A 20,558-nucleotide genomic window follows, 5' to 3' on the forward strand; every position below is an offset into this window, starting at 1 on the left:
AGCTTCATGAAATTAGGCCCTGGGCCTAGTTTGATCAAGCGGCGTACAACAGTTTTGTATCATACATTTGTCGTGCGATATTTTGTACGTCACTACTAAGGTGCTATTGTCCTATATGCGTGATTACCGTACATGAATGACATCTTCGTGAAACTGGTCGCACAACTCCACAAACCAGAATCTCTCCCACAGTCACTTTGATTCATCATACTTGCACATCTGGGGATGATTTTCAAGACACATGAATTGGAGTTATCGAAATACGGGAGTGCTGGACTTCACCACAAAAGTCCCTTGGCATAGGCTTAGATGGTGAAAAGGTAAAAGGCTTTATACAAACAATCTATTTTGTGATGGATGAACAATTTGTGTTCACCAAAAAGACACGTGTTAGGTATAGTATTTTCTGTTTTGTTTATTTTCAACAGAGGCTGTCAGACAGGAGTTCACTCATGATCCTTGATAAAGTGAACAATCTTACATGTTCACATGTAGTATATAAATTAGTATGTCTATAATATATATTCTTGTATTTTTTACATGTTTTTGCACAAGTATGTATATGCTTAACACCCCTGTCCCACATCTTTGTCACCTGTAAGGTTATAAGAGTCACAAATGACATGTATGTGTACATGAAGATGCACAAATTTTGTTGTGTTCCAAAATGTCAGCTTTTCATAATTACTTAAAACTTTCACTCCATCTTTTGAAGGATTTAAAAGTTGACTTTTTCTGACAGTTCCAGCTTACCAGTACTCCAAAATTTACCCCCAAAAATTCCTCAATTCTAAAGAAAAGAAAAATTTATCAACAAAATGCAGGAATACCAGTGCCATTATTTATCAAACATCTCAAGTCAAAAATTCAAAGACATCTACAATTGAAAGTTTTGCTCAGGGAAGTTTTAAACTGTACACTGATTCTTCAATATAGAACAAAGTACCAACCACAATTTGGGTTCTTTGCTGTTCTAAGCATGGCTTTTTCAGCACTTGTCATTTGTGACTAAGTCGCTTCATAAACAGAGCCCTGCTTACCTGTAATTACAATGGTGATGCATGTCTTGTACGTGTGTACAGGAATATCTCAAATAGATATTATTTCAGCAGGATTTTGGTCCACAAAATAGATTGCAGCTGTAATGTTTGATATAACAACTGATTAAAGTATTACTTACAACATACGTCAAATCCACAAATAAAATTATTTCCAACAATACCTAAAACAACGGTAATCATAAAAATACATATTGAATAAAGATATGCATACATGTATATGCAGAACAGTTGGGAATCCACTAACAAAGACCATGTACACAATGTACATTTATGTGTATTGACAACAGTTGCTCACACACATGACAGTGAAATACCAACGTCGACATAGTCGAGATGGGTTATAGCTAAGCCTGCAAATCTTATTGTCTTGAATCTATACCTACACTGCTAAATGTAACAGTGGAGGGAAAGATCTGACCTTCACACGGGGCATAGGAGGCCATCTCTGTTAGCATACTTCCTTCTGACGGCCATAGGTACAGTTCACACATACAAATACATGTAGCTGAATCTAGCAGAGGTGGCAAAGATGTAAACCTCCACACTGTCTATGACCACCTTTCTGTGTCCACAGCCACACAACAGTACATGTAGCTGAAACTAGCAGAGGTGGCACAGATGTAAACCTCCACACCGTCTATGACCACCTTTCTGTGTCCACAGCCACACAACAGTACATGTAGCTGAAACTAGCAGAGGTGGCACAGATGTAAACCTCCACACCGTCTATGACCACCTTTCTGTGTCCACAGCCACACAACAGTACATGTAGCTGAAACTAGCAGAGGTGGCAAAGATGTAAACCTCCAGACTGTCTATGCCCACCTTTCTGTGTTCACAGCCACAGAACACTACATGTACATGTATGAACACTTATATTTCTCGACTAAATGCTGTCTGAGACTAATTTCGTCTTCTACATTTCCCAATGAACCACATCGAAAGTACATCGTTACAGTACATGTAATTGGGAATGTAATTGGGCATGAACATAAAGTGAGCACAGGTGACTGTGACAAAGTTTTCTGCTCATCACAAGTACACTGATCTAGCTCACACAGCAGCCAGAACTCAGGTGCTGCATGACTGTATTGATGTCTTCACCAGCTGGATGAAAAGTTACATGTATGTATAAGTCTGCAAGTTGCAGTCTTTGATATGCAGTAGGTGGGAAAACATGCCTGGCTATGGGCTGAAAACTTTATTGCATATTCTTAACATTTATGCTTAGCAGGAAAGTTTTGTCAATTTTTCTTATGGTCTGATCAATTTATTTTATGGTTTAAGTCTTTACTTATTTTATGATTTATTTCACCACACCTGAGTACACTACTTACTGCATCTGTGTACTGCTGAATACACCATATTATATTTCTCCTGAACACTGCTGCCTCAATCCCACATTTCTCCTGTACACTGCAGGCTCAATCCCCCATTTCTCCTGTACATGTACAGTGATGGTTCAATCCCCCATTTCTCCTGTACATGTACAGTGATGGTTCAATCCCCCATTTCTCCTGTACATGTACAGTGATGGTTCAATCCCCCATTTCTCCTGTACATGTACAGTGATGGCTCAATCCCCCATTTCTCCTGTACATGTACAGTGATGGTTCAATCCCCCATTTCTCCTGTACATGTACAGTGATGGTTCAATCCCCCATTTCTCCTGTACATGTACAGTGATGGTTCAATCCCCCATTTCTCCTGTACATGTACAGTGATGGCTCAATCCCCCATTTCTCCTGTACATGTACAGTGATGGTTCAATCCCCCATTTCTCCTGTACACTGCTGAAAACACCCTCTTGCTTGTGTAGTGGTATCACATGTTATGTCTGTATATTGCTAAATTTTTCATGAGGTGCCCTATACAGTGCTTCCACATGTTATGTCTATGCATTGCCAAATGTTCCAAGAGATGGTCTGTACAGTTTGGGAACAGACAAAAGTGGCGGACTGTTGAAGGTGTACTTTGTCACATAGTGCTTCCACATGTTATGTCTGTGCATTGCCCAATGTTTCATGAGTCTGTACACTTTAAGCACAGACAAATACTGCAAGCTGTTGAATGCATCCATTGTTGCATTGTGCTACCTCATGTTATGTCTGTACATTGCCAAATGTTACATGAGGTGGTCTGTACAGTTTAGGTACAGACAAAAGCTGCAGACTGCTGAAGGTGTACTTTGTCATGTCTGTACATTGCCAAATGTTCCATGAGGTGGCCTGTACAGTTTGGGTACAGACAAAAGCTGCAGACTGTTGAAGGCATACTTTCTCACACCTGTGTTCTTGAAGGTGTTGTCTCTTCTCACACCCTCACTAAAAATAAAATCAAAATCATCAAGTTAAGACATAGAATAAATTACACAGCCTTGCTATCTACATGTACATGTAGTCATGCTGAAGCCGTATGAATGCCTACATGTACTTTTATACCTACCCACCATCCTACCCACCATCCTACCCACCATCTTCATGTCAAGACTTACTGAAGAATCTACAATTATTTTGTCCAAACAGACACATTTCATGTTTCTATCAATTCCTGAGGTTAGGAAAAGCACAGAATTCCATTAAGTCAAAAATTTAAATATTGCATTTTATCTAGTGCCTCTATGATTTACAACTGACGCGAGCTAATACACAGCACTTTGTGAAAGTCCACACTATACGCTAGACGTACCTTCTGAAGCAGTCGAGAGCCTGAGTGAAGACATGTGAGGCGAGGTTGTGCTCCTGCTGTAGAATCTGTGTCTGCTCTAGAGTCACCCCCATAGATGTCCGGTCCTTACCACTCTTACAACACGTAAACCTCAGGCCATTCAGCTTACGGCTCATCTGTGGGTACACAAAACACAACTTCAGTGACATGCTGCTCGTCTTAATACTTATAACAAATGCACATGGTTATTTCATGAGAGATGTTTCTCTTAAAACTTCAAAGAATTAAGTCCCTCCAAACCAAATCATTTTCTCCCCTCAGTTGTAAATATTTGCCCCCACTCTCTGCAATTGCAAATATTTGTCCCCACCCTCTCTACAGTTCATGTGATTTGTTCTACATAGCCATTATTAAAAGTGCTTTTGGTAAAGTCAGGTATGCAAGTGGTGCCAGTTTTTATTGTACTCCGATATACAAGTGGGGCCAGCTTTTGGTGTACTCAGGTAAACAAGTGGGGCCAGCTTTTGGTGTACTCAGGTATACAAGTAGGGTCAGCTTTTGGTGTACTCAGGTATGCAAGTGGGACCAGCTTTTGGCGTACTGAGGTATACAAGTGGGGGCAGCTTTTGGTGTTCTCAGGTATACAAGTGGGGCCAGCTTTTGGTGTACTCAGGTATACAAGTGGGGCCAGCTTTTGGTGTACTGAGGTATACAAGTGGGGCCAGCTTTTGGTGTACTCGGGTATACAAGTGGGGCCAGCTTTTGGTGTACTCGGGTATACAAGTGGGGCCAGCTTTTGGTGTACTGACGTATACAAGTAGGGCCAGCTTTTGGTGTACTGAGGTATACAAGTGGGGGCAGCTTTTGGTGTTCTCAGGTATACAAGTTGGGCCAGCTTTTGGTGTACTGAGATATACAAGTGGGGCCAGCTTTTGGCGTACTCACGTATACAAGTGGGGCCAGCTTTTGATGTACTGACGTATACAAGTGGGGCCAGCTTTTGGTGTATTCACATATACAAGTGGGGCCAGCTTTTGGTGTACTGACGTATACAAGTAGGGCCAGCTTGTGGTGTACTCAGGTATACAAGTGGGGCTAGCTTTTGGTGTTCTCAGGTATACAAGTGGGATCAGCTTTTGGCGTACTCACGTATACAAGTGGGGCCAGCTTTTGGTATTCTCAGGTATATAAGTGGGGCCAGCTTTTGGTGTACTCAGGTCAACAAATGGGGCCAGCTTTTGGTGTACTCAGGTAAACAAGTGGGGCCAGCTTTTGGTGTACTCAGGTCAACAAGTGGGGCCAGCTTTTGGTGTTCTGAGATATACAAGTGGGGCCAGCTTTTGGTGTACTCACATATTCAAATGGGGCCAGCTTTTGGTATTCTCAGGTATATAAGTGGGGCCAGCTTTTGGTGTACTCAGGTCAACAAGTGGGGCCAGTTTTTGGTGTTCTCAGGTATACAAGTGGGGCCAGCTTTTGGCGTACTCACGTATACAAGTGGGGCCAGCTTTTGGCGTACTCACATATTCAAATGGGGCCAGCTTTTGGTATTCTCAGGTATATAAGTGGGGCCAGCTTTTGGTGTACTCAGGTCAACAAGTGGGGCCAGTTTTTGGTGTTCTCAGGTATACAAGTGGGGGCAGCTTTTGGTGTTCTCAGGTATACAAGTGGGGCCAGCTTTTGGTGTACTGAGGTATACAAGTGGGGCCAGCTTTTGGTGTACTGAGGTATACAAGTGGGGCCAGCTTTTGGTGTACTCGGGTATACAAGTGGGGCCAGCTTTTGGTGTACTCGGGTATACAAGTGGGGCCAGCTTTTGGTGTACTGACGTATACAAGTAGGGCCAGCTTTTGGTGTACTGAGGTATACAAGTGGGGGCAGCTTTTGGTGTTCTCAGGTATACAAGTTGGGCCAGCTTTTGGTGTACTGAGATATACAAGTGGGGCCAGCTTTTGGCGTACTCACGTATACAAGTGGGGCCAGCTTTTGATGTACTGACGTATACAAGTGGGGCCAGCTTTTGGTGTATTCACATATACAAGTGGGGCCAGCTTTTGGTGTACTGAGGTATACAAGTGGGGCCAGCTTTTGGTGTACTCGGGTATACAAGTGGGGCCAGCTTTTGGTGTACTCGGGTATACAAGTGGGGCCAGCTTTTGGTGTACTGACGTATACAAGTAGGGCCAGCTTTTGGTGTACTGAGGTATACAAGTGGGGGCAGCTTTTGGTGTTCTCAGGTATACAAGTTGGGCCAGCTTTTGGTGTACTGAGATATACAAGTGGGGCCAGCTTTTGGCGTACTCACGTATACAAGTGGGGCCAGCTTTTGATGTACTGACGTATACAAGTGGGGCCAGCTTTTGGTGTATTCACATATACAAGTGGGGCCAGCTTTTGGTGTACTGACGTATACAAGTAGGGCCAGCTTGTGGTGTACTCAGGTATACAAGTGGGGCTAGCTTTTGGTGTTCTCAGGTATACAAGTGGGATCAGCTTTTGGCGTACTCACGTATACAAGTGGGGCCAGCTTTTGGTATTCTCAGGTAAACAAGTGGGGCCAGCTTCTGGTGTACTCAGGTATACATGTGGAGCCATTTTAATGGAAAACTGATTGTCAGTTCAATACTAATTTACCTCAGCAGCTATCCATAGAATCTCCACATTTTTGCTTTTCTTGGTCATCACATCGTAATAGAGTCTTCTGCTCAGGTTCTCCAGGCTGTCAGCCTGGGTCTTGTCTGTATCTGTACACCCAGAAATCATTCTACATTTAACAACGTCATATCCCCCATCAATGGGCATCTACCACACACAGATAAATGCAGAGGACATGTTTGTCACATGTATAAAGATTAAACAGAAAATTTAAGCTTTCTTCCTGACTAGACTGACCAACTGCTGGAACTGTTACTCTCAACATGGATTAAAATCCTCATCGAATGTTGTAAGTAGTGTACCAAGTACTCTCCTTCTCTTTCCTGTCCCTGGCTGTTTTCTCAGCTCAATGATTAAAACAATCCCACAGCTTTGTTAAATAACATGTGAGTCACAAAGACCAAATTTTCATCTCTAATTTGCCTCAGTTTGGTCAAATTCTTTCTGCACACATCAACCTTTAGAAGTGAGACTGCAACAGAATGCAGACAGTTGCACAGTATTCCTTTACATACACACCACACAATAGCCAGCTGAGACTCTGATAAAGCACCCAAGTACTCATCCTCCATGCACATTGACATGATCTCACATGATCGTATATGATCCCACATGATCCTACATGGTCCCAAATGATCGTACATGATACCACATGATCCTACATGGTCCCAAATGATTGTACATCATCCCACATGATCCTACATGGTCCTACATGATTCTACATGGTCCCAAATGATCGTACATGATCCCACATGGTCCCAAATGATCCCACTTGATTCTACATGGTCCCAAATGATCGTACATGATCTCACATGATCCTACATGGTCACAAATGACCGTACTGATAAAGTCCCAAATGATCCCGCGTGATCTTACACTTGCTATGATAATGATGTGAACAATCCTAGCTCCTCTGGACACCAATCAGGCACACCTAATCATTCAATCATTATGGGGTTAAAGGCAAAAAAAACAAAAGCATGAAATGCCCGTCAAATGGAAGGCCATTAAATCTTGTCTGGGAAAATAGTTTGATTTATTTTTTTAGAATATTTTTTGACCCAGTAAAATGCATTTAAAACTTTGGATTCTACTGTCGCCTTTTCTGAACATACTGGGACGAGTAATGTCACTTCAGCTTTTTGCCACATAGACTGCTATATTTTATCATCTTCATTTAGAGCTATGAATGCAATCAACAAATGGCCCATGTTGATAAATCTGATAAACATTTTATTCTAGTGTTTTCTTTGCCATTAAAATTAGAAGATAATCCGACCAGGATCACATCAACATTCTCCTACATGTCACGTGAATGTGGGCTGCACATTTTGGGTCTAGCTAAACTGTACCCTTCTGTCAAGATTTACATGGATACATATACAGGGAAAATGAAAGTCTGACCTGGGTCACCCACCAACTCCACGTAGGTCTGGTAGTACAGCTGTAACATGGATGTCGCTTCCACATTCACCTCCTCCTGCAGGGAGGTGTCCCCAAATCTGAGGTGCAACAACAACCACATGAACAACCATCAAAGTCTGTGTCTTTTTTTACAAGATATCTTATGTTCATATTTTAGATTCTCACTCAGTCAGAGAGAAGGACTACATAGTACTGGCTCCAGGATCATGAAACTGAGCTAAAATTGTCAATCACCTTAAGGATTTTTATTTCAATACTCTTACAGGAGTTGTCTTCATGACAAAAACGAATGACTGAATGAATGAACGCTTATGGTTTTACGTCATAATTAACAAGTTTTCAGTCATATGACAACGAACGAAAATTAGCATTATAAATAATAATACCACAAATTAAGACTGAGTCTGACTTCAGTCCAAGACAGCTTTGCGATCCTGGTGCTGAACCTAATCTTACATTTCTACAGTAAAGACAGTCAGACTTTGCTAAAGTAAAACCAGTCAGACATTGCTACAGTAAAGACAGTCAGACTTCGCTACAGTAAAGACAATCAGACTTTGCTACAGCAGAGACAGTCAGACATTACTACAGTAAAGACAGTCAGACTTTGCTACAGTAAAGACAGTCAGACTTTGCTGTAGTAAAACCAGTCAGACTTTGCTGCAGTAAAACCAGTCAGACATTGCTACAGTAAAGACAGTCAGACTTCGCTACAGTAAAGACAGTCAGACTTTGCTACAGCAGAGACAGTCAGACATTACTACAGTAAAGACAGTCAGACTTTGCTACAGTAAAACCAGTCAGAAATTGCTACAGTAAAGACAGTCAGACTTTGCTGTAGTAAAACCAGTCAGACTTTGCTGCAGTAAAACCAGTCAGACTTTGCTGCAGTAAAACCAGTCAGACTTTGCTGCAGTAAAACCAGTCAGACTTTGCTACAGTTAAACCAGTCACTTTGCTACAGTAAAACCAGTCAGACTTTGCTACAGTTAAACCAGTCAGACTTTGCTACAGTAAAACCAGTCAGACTTTGCTACAGTAAAACCAGTCAGACTTTGCTACAGTAAATACAGTAAAATCAGTCAGACTTTGCTACAGTAAAACCAGTAAGACCTTGCTACAGTAAAGACAGACTTTGCTGCAGTAAAGCCAGTCAGACTTTGCTACAGTAAAAACCAGTCAGACTTTGCTACAGTAAAACCAGTCGGACTTTGCTACAGTAAAACCAGTCAGACTTTGCTACAGTAAAGACAGTCAGACTTTGCTACAGGAAAAACAGTCAGACTTTGCTACAGTAAGAACTCCATTCAGTCAAGAAGCAGAGGCATCAAAAACGGGTTTAAAAACAAACGAAAAGACTGAGAATTAAAAATATTTTTAACCTTCACACTGATGTTTTACATCATATTCAACCATATTTTACTTATGGCAGTGAGCAGCAGTGATATGAAAGTATGACACCCCCAAAGAATAATGCCTACCTCTCTGCCAGTGTTGCCTGTTCATTGATACCCACATTAAAGAAGACAGGAATGACCTTGATCAGGTGACCTCTCTGTAGTTCTGGAGGAAGGAGCTGTGCCATGCCAGCAGACAATGGCACTTTGATGATCAGCCCAGACCTACGGAACAAAAACATAGCCTTTGCCACACAACAGAAACAATGACATTTTTGATAATCAACCTGGGCTAACAAATTAAGTTTACAATAAACTGTTTCACAACAGAAGCAGGAAAGACTAGCTTGAATACAAGAACAATGGAATATGATGTCTTTTATTCAAGTAATGTCAGCTGTAACGTCAGGTGGGCAGAGGAAAATACACCATACTGAGACTTTCATACTTACATACATGGATATGTATTATTAATATATTTCATCTGCATAGAAACATCTTTACTGATGGAGACAAAAACTAAGAATGCAGTCTTTTAAATGTTGCTCTAACAAATACATGTCCACATAGTTGTAGCAAATGGGTTTGTGGTTGGTCAAGCAAGGCATCGAAACGACATGGCTGAGATATTGCTGATGTGGCGTTAAGCCATAATCATTCATTTAAGCAAGGCAATCAAATATTTAATGCATTTACAAAGAAAGACATGCAAAGCTGAATAGACCGTAACAAAAACAACTTAAGTTAGAATTAAGCGAGGAATGTTAAACATGCATATGCAAATTTGAAAATGAGAAAGTAAAATCATAAATAAACTACAAAGCGAGTTAGAAATTATAATATGAAACAAAAATCTATATTACAACCATGAACCTACATTATTATTCCAAATATATGTATACAACATGTATGCATTATTGGAGATCTATCCATTATCCATGCAATATGGTACTTTTACCAGCATCAACACTTCCTTCAAATAAACATACAAGAGGAGGATGTAGGGCAGAAGACAAAGTGGTTACAAAAGAAAAAGACAAGGAGATGGGGTTGGTCCAACCTGCTGACATCTGGGTAGTATCCCTGTCTTGTGGAGCTGGTGGGGCAGAGAGACAGACATGTTATCTACTCTACACTCATACTTTATAGCATTTTCATGTACAGGTTAGGTTTATATTACTTTATTGATCAACTTACAGGCATTTATTTATTTATTTATTTATTTAGTAGGTGTTTTACATTGTACTGAAGAATATCTCAATTATACAACAGCAACTAGCATTATGGTACGAGGAAACCCACGAACATCTTCCAGGGAGGTAGGCAGAACGAGTTAAACTTCAACTCACACTGACCGTATTGGTGAGAGGTTCTCGAGTCTACCTACTCTGCCACAGAGGCCCCCTCGATCTACATGTACATCCATCATACATGTATATACTGGCCAAGATAGGCTTTACATTGTATGTCAAATCAAATGACTGGCTGCTGAATATAAAAACACAAGTACAGCAATATTAGGCATACTTTAAAACACAGTTCAACAGACGTTTACAGCAAACAAAGTCAATACAACCTAAAAGTGCATTTCTAGGGGTAAATAAATGTCACAAAATATTATTTTAGGTACAGGAACTTTTAAGCCTTTCTAAAATCCTTAAAACTCTCAGAATCAGGAAATCTGAGAAAGTTAGCTATGTACGAAATTTTACGTCATTTACATTTATTTGATTTGTGTTTTCTCACTAGGGTTATTTTTGGCAGCACAGCGTAGTATAAACCCGGATCAATTTGTCAAAAGCAGAATAGACGTCCCATATATATCAAATACATGTTTCAGTGTTCCTCAATGTTTGGCCAAGTCAAAAGGTTTTTATTTAGTTGAATTGATTGGTCATACCACAGTTGTCAGGGTTATGGATAAAGGAATTTATGGGCGTGTCCAGAGAAACTAAACCACCACCTTTAGCCATGTACATGCACCTGATAATCTTCCTGACAAAGCTTTAGCTTAACAAACCAACAGCTAACTCGAGCCTACTTACTGGCCTGGGGTGTAGTGGCTGCCGCTTAACAAACCAACAGCTGACTCCAGCCTACACCTACTGGCCTGGGGTGTAGTGGCTGCAGCTTAACAAACCAACAGCTGACTCCAGCCTACACCTACTGGCATGGGGTGTAATGGCTGCCGCTTAACAAACCAACAGCTGACTCCAACCTACACTTACTGACCTGGGGTGTAGTGGCTGCCGCTTAACAAACCGCCAACTAACTCTATCCTACACTTACTGGCCTGGGGTGTAGTGGCTGCTGCTTAACAAACCAACAGCTGACTCCAGCCTACACTTACTGGCCTGGGGTGTAGTGGCTGCCGCTTAACAAACCGCCAACTAACTCCAGCCTACACTTACTGGCCTGGGGTGTAGTGGCTGCCGCTCAACAAACCGCCAACTGACTCCAGCCTACACTTACTGGCCTGGGGTGTAGTGGCTGCCGCCTAACAAACCGCCAACTGACTCCAGCCTACACTTACTGGCCTGGGGTGTAGTGGCTGCCGCCTAACAAACCGCCAACTGACTCCAGCCTACACTTACTGGCCTGGGGTGTGGCTGCTTCCTGCTTAACAAACCATCAGCTGACTCCAGCCTACACTTACTGGCCTGGGGTGTAGTGGCTGCCGCCTAACAAACCGCCAACTGACTCCAGCCTACACTTACTGGCCTGGGGTGTGGCTGCATCCTGCTTAACAAACCATCAGCTGACTCCAGCCTACACTTACTGGCCTGGGGTGTAGTGGCTGCCGCCTAACAAACCGCCAACTGACTCCAGCCTACACTTACTGGCCTGGGGTGTGGCTGCTTCCTGCTTAACAAACCATCAGCCGACTCCAACCTACACTTACTGGCCTGGGGTGTAGTGGCTGCCGCTGTATCTTCTTCAGCAGAGGAAAGTACACACTATTTACTATTATAACTTCTGTGGAATGTAAGAAGACCAGTGTTCAAAGACTTTTTTTGTATAATGCTTGTGTTGCACATCTTTTGGCACTAACAGCAGCTATAAGCAACAGCAATACATTAAGTGCACAGAACTAACCACTACATGTGGCTAGAGTGTGTGTGCTGTGATCATGTCCAGTCTGCAGTGATTGTTAAAATAGTCCTACCAAGCACTGCAAGCAGCACCACCAGCAAAGTGGTAGTTAGATATGGAACGTGTTGATAAGTATTTAGCAGAGCACATATGATTCACACCAAATGTCCATCAGTTAGACATTGCAAGCAGCTACACTATGTTCACCAAAGTCAGTAAACCTACCCACATGTACAGCATCAAAATTAGAAAAGTGTCATTCCCATATTTTAATTTCTAAGGTTATGTGCCTACAACAATATTTTATAGAGGTACTTTTTGTACAGAATCATGTTCCATGACCAGACATAGGTGTGCCTGACTGAAAGCATAAAAAAATGTATTTCTGAAGCTGTATGTCCAAATAAGAGATACATGTACAAATGTACTTCTGTCTGGCTACATATACGTTTTTGAACAACTGTGGATTGTTTCTCCAATGGACTCTTGTTAGCTGTGTATTTAGGCATTTATTTGTTTTCTAACTCAGCTGACAGCCATGTTTGTGAGTACTTAAACAGAGTTGCTGGAAATATCTCACATTTTAAGTAACATGACTATTCTAGTCACTAGACAATTCTTCTGGTCTATGGCTTCAGACGTGTACTAAAAGGTACTACTATAAGTAGGCCTGGGTGTCTAATGTCTCACAAAACAGGACTATTCTAGTCACTAGACAATTCTTCTGGTCTATGGCTTCAGACATGTACTAAAAGGTACTACTATACTATAAGTAGGCCTGGGTGTCTAATGTCTCACAAAACAGGACTATTCTAGTCACTAGACAATTCTTCTGGTCTATGGCTTCAGACATGTACTAAAAGGTACTACTATACTATAAGTAGGCCTGGGTGTCTAATGTCTCACAAAACAGGACTATTCTAGTCACTAGACAATTCTTCTGGTCTATGGCTTCAGACATGTACTAAAAGGTACTACTATACTATAAGTAGGCCTGGGTGTCTAATGTCTCACAAAACAGGACTATTCTAGTCACTAGACAATTCTTCTGGTCTATGGCTTCAGACATGTACTAAAAGGTACTACTATACTATAAGTAGGCCTGGGTGTCTAATGTCTCACAAAACAGGACTATTCTAGTCACTAGACAATTCTTCTGGTCTATGGCTTCAGACATGTACTAAAAGGTACTACTATACTATAAGTAGGCCTGGGTGTCTAATGTCTCACAAAACAGGACTATTCTAGTCACTAGACAATTCTTCTGGTCTATGGCTTCAGACGTGTACTAAAAGGTACTACTATACTATAAGTAGGCCTGGGTGTCTAATGTCTCACAAAACAGGACTATTCTAGTCACTAGACAATTCTTCTGGTCTATGGCTTCAGACATGTACTAAAAGGTACTACTATACTATAAGTAGGCCTGGGTGTCTAATGTCTCACAAAACAGGACTATTCTAGTCACTAGACAATTCTTCTGGTCTATGGCTTCAGACGTGTACTAAAAGGTACTACTATACTATAAGTAGGCCTGGGTGTCTTATGTGTCACAAAACAAGACTATTCTAGTCACTAGACAATTCTTCTGGTCTATGGCTTCAGACATGTACTAAAAGGTACTACTATACTATAAGTAGGCCTGGGTGTCTAATGTCTCACAAAACAGGACTATTCTAGTCACTAGACAATTCTTCTGGTCTATGGCTTCAGACATGTACTAAAAGGTACTACTATACTATAAGTAGGCCTGGGTGTCTTATGTGTCACAAAACAGGACTATTCTAGTCACTAGACAATTCTTCTTGTCTATGGCTTCAGACATGTACTAAAAGGTACTACTATACTATAAGTAGGCCTGGGTGCCTAATGTCTCACAAAACAGGACTATTCTAGTCACTAGACAATCTTTCTGGTCTATGGCTTCAGACATGTACTAAAAGGTACTACTATAAGTAGGCCTGGGTGTCTAATGTCTCACAAAACAGGACTATTCTAGTCACTAGACAATTCTTCTGGTCTATGGCTTCAGATATGTACTAAAAGGTACTACTATACTATAAGTAGGCCTGGGTGTCTAATGTCTCACAAAACAGGACTATTCTAGTCACTAGACAATTCTTCTGGTCTATTATGGCTTCAGACATGTACTAAAAGGTACTACTATACTATAAGTAGGCCTGGGTGTCCAATGTCTCACAAAACAGGACTATTCCAGTCACTAGACAATTCTTCTGGTCTATGGCTTCAGACATGTACTAAAAGGTACTACTATACTATAAGTAGGCCTGGGTGTCTAATGTCTCACAAAACAGGACTATTCTAGTCACTAGACAATTCTTCTGGTCTATGGCTTCAGACATGTACTAAAAGATACTACTATACTATAAGTAGGCCTGGGTGTCTAATGTCTCACAAAACAGGACTATTCTAGTCACTAGACAATTCTTCTGGTCTATGGCTTCAGACATGTACTAAAAGGTACTACTATACTATAAGTAGGCCTGGGTGTCTTATGTCTCACAAAACAGGACTATTCTAGTCACCAGACAATTCTTCTGGTCTATGGCTTCAGACATGTACTAAAAGGTACTACTATACTATAAGTAGGCCTGGGTGTCTTATGTGTCACAAAACAGGACTATTCTAGTCACTAGACAATTCTTCTGGTCTATGGCTTCAGACATGTACTAAAAGGTACTACTATACTATAAGTAGGCCTGGGTGTCTTATGTCTCACAAAACAGGACTATTATTATAAGAATTTATATTCAGTTCAAAAGATGAGTGAGACTATGATTGTAAGATAATGTAGTTTGTATAATGGACAGGGGCCACTTTCAAAAAACTTTGTAAGTCATATTTCTTGTAACTTTTTTTGTAACATTCGTTGTCCAGCTTATAGTGTCATAAGACGTCATTTACAAGAAAAGTTTTTTGAAAGAGACAGCAGATATAAGCATAAGGGTTATGTATGGAAGTCTGAATCAGTGTGTTCCTGTCTAGAGAACCATGTAATATGGACGTGTGTGGTCAACCCCTCACCTGCTGGGAATAATCCTGGGCAGGTCCGACTCTACACTGGAAGTCTCCTCCAGCCTGAAGCTGATGCTAGACAAGTCCTGTACAGCCACCATCATGTCCTCTATCATCCCGATCTCATCCCCGTGACACGACAACAGGCCTTCAAACTCTGCCAGCACCCCAACCTTCCAGAGCTGACGCAGGAACTGTTCGTCTGTGATGCTGTGTCGCAGCTTCGTGAGAAAACCTGCAACTAGTGTTGCCACCTGCATACAGAAAAGGCAGCTATATGACCCAGAGAATACTGAAGCCTGAAAACAGGGCCCTGTTTAACAAAGTGACAGTATGCTATAAAAAAGATATTCAAGTCACCATGGTAGTCATGGCAGATCAATCAATTTAGCCTATTATTGCTTGGTAGACAATGAAAGTGTTGCTTTTAAAATACTGTGTTTTTGCCAACTGGTTTAAGCCGTCTGTATACATGTACATCAGATGTGCCTACCAAAAGTGAATGTAATGTCTACAAACACTTATGTTTATGTGTGTAAATCAAATTTTATATGTACAAAATCGTGAAAACAATGCAGCAGATATATTTTTAACCCTTCTTAAAAATCCCTTCAAATAAAAACACCAATGAAAATTTTAATTATGGTAACCTTTCCCTTATGTCACTACAACAGAGATGTCTAGAATTTCAGAAAAAAGGGGGCTAAGAGAGCGAGAGGGAAACAGAAGACATGTCTGGTGTGTTACTTTGGGTCAATCATTAACAGGACAATTCTGCATGTTCTACTTCAAGATAATGAAGTTATTAAGGATCTAGCAGGTTTAGCTGGTGAATAATCTCTGATGTGCTCTGTATATTTTCTGTGATCAGGCTTTTTTAGACGGTTTGCTTACTGCGCTGTAAAAAAAAAAGTGCAGATCTGAACAAATGTCACATACATGGATATCTTATTGTGACCGGAGCAATCTTGATTTCACTGAGTTTGACAGCCATTCTAGACCAGGGACCTCTACTGATCCTGTAATGATGTGGATTTTCAAGTTGTGATGCTGTCATTCTGAGAATTAAGGGATGCTTGATCAAGAATTTCTCACTGTAAGTGACGTCATGCTTTACATCAACTTTCTTCGTGCACATCACCGCCAGGAATTTAACTGCCAGCCATTTTGCCGGGAAAAGCATGTTTAAAGACAAGGGTGACAAGAAAAGACAGAATAAACGGGTCACCATTCAGAAACCCTTTGCGCGCTACATTTCAGCCATATTAATTTGAAAGTTGGGGTTTCCTACTAAATCCTCACTGTTATGTGAATGCTAAAATAGTGGATCTGATACTAAAAATGGACTTGTATAAAAATAAAAATGAAATCGGACTTTGGATTTTGTTTCCTTTGGTGTATGGCTTCTAAGCGTATTCTACACTTTCTACCTGTTTGGCATACAAAATACACCAAAATCGTACAAGTTGGCAGTTTTGATGTACATGTACATGTGTATGTTAAAGTCCATAACAAAACCCGTCATAATTTTTCTGTAAATGGACAAAACAGCCAGTCTGTGATTTGTCTTGGTGACGCCTTGTAACAAGCTTGAATACAGTGCGAAGAACACTTTTGAGAAAAAGATCTGGAAAATTGGAAAAAAATTGCTATTGTTTTTTTTAAAAAAGTATGAAAAATAGCCAAAATCTAAAAACTGATCTGTAACTCGATGAACTCATATGATGAACAGTTCTGAAAAAAAAAATAGTAGGAAAGCAGATGCATGAGAGATCGACCCATGAGAGGTAAACCTTGAGTTCCTCACAGTACTGGCAGGGCACAAATTACTGACTAGATAGTAATCCTTTAAATGTGCAGCAAAATCTGATAAGAAAACCAGTTAGGCTTGCTAAGTGTACACATAAACATTAATGTATGTACTTACCGCATGAGAAAAAATCACATCTCTCCTGTACTTGACTGTATGCAGGAGAGGTATGTTGTCACGATTTTCCTGTGTGGGTAAGACAGGGAATGTTGTGATATACAAGACAAAAAACAAATCCTCATTTACATCAACTCACGCAGTGTAGTAATGCTGCCATACACTTACCTTAGTACATTCGTTGTGCTCAAGCCACTTTATTTTGGACTGATATTTAAAAAAACATAATAGCAATATAATAAATTAAACTGTCGACTAAATACAAGGGTTAGAATGTGGCGTACAAGTGTACATGTCCAGTGACTCATACCTTATGCCTGTCTTTTTTCTTTGATAAACGGCAAGAGACTGGGTACCAGAGTTAAGAGACAATTGGTAACGTGATTTTATATCGCACAGTTGGCGTCTGACTTGCAAGTGTAGACTAACCACAAGGGTAAGGAAGGTGATGGCTGTGAGTGCCCGCCCTGTCAGCACCTCCAGGAAGCTCTTCAGCTTGAACACAGCAGGGTTTAGGTCATCTAACCACATGGTTTGGTCAGCTGGCGAGTTCTTCCTCACAGTAAGGTCCTCCACTTTGGTCTGGATACACACCAGGGCAGCATCCGTGTTCAGGCGTGTTAGCTCCTATAATGTAACATCATCTATCAGCTTCCACTTCTCTTCCTTAGGTACTTGTACATACAATATATACCAGCACACAGACATACACATATATAACCTTAGGCTGTAGGCAAGAATTAAAGTTCCCACCAGGCCAACAACCTTTGACATGTACCTGATAAATTGATTTACTTTAAACCACACCCACAAGAACAAGAGCTCTTTGAACATGTGATCTCATTGATTAATGGCCTGGTGGTCCCTAAACCTTCATGAAAACATCGCAGACAGATTGGATAAGAATCCGGTATAACAGGAGATTAATTTAGTGGTATGACTCATTTGGCATTATGCCCCACGTACTACTACATACATGTATAAGTTGCCGACTCACTAAAGCAACATGCCAAGGACGATGGCAGTCCATACTAGCTACTCCTACATGTACATGTAAGGCTTTCTCTTTATGCATTTAATACACGCAAAGCATCAGGCAAAGATGCAAGAAGTGACCAGGGTGGATCTCATCAGACTTGAGAGGACAGATTCATGGAAATCTTCCTGGAAGAGGAGTCCTGCACATCCATGTTATTCCAGCTATAAATACACATGTCCATGTACTGACACTTACCCATGGCTCAATGGTTGGACTTTTCACAAACTCATTCCCTGACCACCTCCACGTTTTCTCTGGGGACAGCTCAGGCTGACCGATACTCATGTTAGCAGGGACAGACTGACGGCCAGATGTAGTGTTGACTGGAGGTGTGTCAGGTTTGGCCTCCTGGTACAGCTTATCCGTCTCATCCAGGAGGGGATCGTTACACACCTCTATCAACTGTCTCACCTGGTTAAAGCAAGAGAAACTGACTGAATGACTAATTCACAAGCAAGACTACACATCCACATGTTCAGCAAGAGGTGTCAGAGGACATTAAATTAAAGATCTGATAGCTGTTATTAGTCAACTGAAAACTAACCATCTCCTTACAAACCTGTACCTTACCTTGTCAGTGAGAACAGCCATGGGCCTCTTCAGTTCATATCCTGACCCTTGCATGGCTGTGTGACACAACACATCACAGCTCCTCATAAACCTGTCCCTTACCTTATCAGTGAAAACAACCATGGACCTCTTCAGTTCAGCACCTGACTCCTGCATGGCTGTGTGACACAACACATCACAGCTCCTCACAAACCTGTCCCTTACCTTGTCAATAAAAACAGCCATGGACCTCTTCAGTTCAGCTCCTGACCCCTGCATGGCTGTGTGACACAACATATCACAGCTCCTCACAAACCTGTACCTTACCTTGTCAATAAAAACAGCCATGGACCTCTTCAGTTCAGCTCCTGACCCCTGCATGGCTGTGTGACACAACACATTACAGCTCCTCACAAACCTGTCCCTTACCTTGTCAATAAAAACAGCTATGGACCTCTTCAGTTCAGCTTCTGACCCCTGCATGGCAGTGTGACACAACACATCACAGCTCCTCACAAACCTGTCCCTTACCTTGTCAGTGAGAACAGCCATGGACCTCTTCAGTTCAGCTCCTGACCCCTGCATGGCTGTGTGACACAACACATTACAGCTCCTCACAAATCTGTTCCTTACCTTGTCAGTGAGAACAGCCATGGACCTCTTCAGTTCAGCTCCTGACCCCTGCATGGCTGTGTGACACAACACATTACAGCTCCTCACAAATCTGTTCCTTACCTTGTCAGTGAGAACAGCCATGGACCTCTTCAGTTCAGCTCCTGACCCCTGCATGGCTGTGTGACACAATACATCACAGCGCTTTACACACTCTTCCTTTAGGCTTCGAATATCAGACACAATCTCAGCCCCACGGCTCAACTTGTTACTTTGGCCTGAAGATCTGTCCACAGAGTAGCTCTCTCGTTGCTGTTGCAGTAACCGTTTCATCCCACCATTTCGGTACTTATGGGCATAAGCTGTGAAAGCTCCGGATGTAATAGTATCAAAACACCCACCTACAATTACACATCTTACATTAGCTACACACGGACAAGTGCCAGCATAAGTGTCATTACCATATATTTTTGTTTTCAAAATAATCCTGATTAGAATTCTGTGCATATACTATCATTCATTTCTGGATTATCCTTATGTTGTGGGAGAGCACTGCGGCAGAGAATCAACTGGACTAAATAACATCAGATTCATTCATTAGGATTGTGACAGACAAACTGTTCCGGATTTTATGTTGATATCAAAGCTCAAATCCCAAACTCTATCATTTGACCCTTGCTTAAGGTCATACTCAAGAATTATTTATTATGTTGGCTGCCAGTTTTACAGGAGTCCCAGAGCAAACCATCGACTCTGGCAGGTCACTGATGAACTCTTCCATCTGTCATGTTGGTGGAAATCAAACTCCAGTGAACTTCATGTAAGACCACCACAGGCAGCATCATTGACCACTTGTTGTCAGAAAAATAATAAGGCCCAGACAATAAGGGAAGAAGAGGGATCTAAAACATTAGTGTATTATAACAAGGCTCACCTGTAGCTCGCCTAATTGAGCAGTGTGTAAAACTAGAGACATGTAATGTTCCGGTTATGTGATACATTCAAATACTGACCTCAAACCCAAAAAACAAGTAGAATGACTGACACTGTCATACACAAACATTATACTGCAATTACGCAGTGCTAAGAGCTTTGGC

At 41.3% G+C, this 20,558-nt stretch overlaps 1 protein-coding gene across 5 annotated transcripts in view; it reads right to left on the bottom strand.

The window, feature by feature from the left end:
• Positions 1-2,008: 2,008 nt before the first annotated feature.
• LOC135472836 (inositol polyphosphate-4-phosphatase type I A-like) overlaps positions 2,009-20,558 on the bottom strand; it is a 54,219-nt gene continuing 35,669 nt past the window's right edge. For 4 of the 5 annotated variants that reach the window (XM_064752533.1, XM_064752530.1, XM_064752532.1 and 1 more), the window contains 11 exons: positions 19,585-19,862; positions 18,496-18,711; positions 17,691-17,888; positions 17,262-17,330; positions 15,344-15,588; positions 10,266-10,301; positions 9,290-9,430; positions 7,788-7,885; positions 6,363-6,472; positions 3,750-3,904; positions 2,009-3,385 (listed from right to left, as the gene is read on the bottom strand). In XM_064752533.1, coding sequence (XP_064608603.1) covers positions 3,253-3,385; positions 3,750-3,904; positions 6,363-6,472; positions 7,788-7,885; positions 9,290-9,430; positions 10,266-10,301; positions 15,344-15,588; positions 17,262-17,330; positions 17,691-17,888; positions 18,496-18,711; positions 19,585-19,862 — 1,679 coding nt within the window. In that variant the 3' untranslated portion in view covers positions 2,009-3,252. The remainder of the gene's footprint in view (positions 3,386-3,749; positions 3,905-6,362; positions 6,473-7,787; positions 7,886-9,289; positions 9,431-10,265; positions 10,302-15,343; positions 15,589-17,261; positions 17,331-17,690; positions 17,889-18,495; positions 18,712-19,584; positions 19,863-20,558) is intronic. The other variant, XM_064752531.1, reaches the window with a different exon arrangement.

This window comes from Liolophura sinensis, chromosome 8 (genome assembly GCF_032854445.1).
Source record: "Liolophura sinensis isolate JHLJ2023 chromosome 8, CUHK_Ljap_v2, whole genome shotgun sequence".
NCBI lineage: Eukaryota > Metazoa > Mollusca > Polyplacophora > Chitonida > Chitonidae > Liolophura > Liolophura sinensis.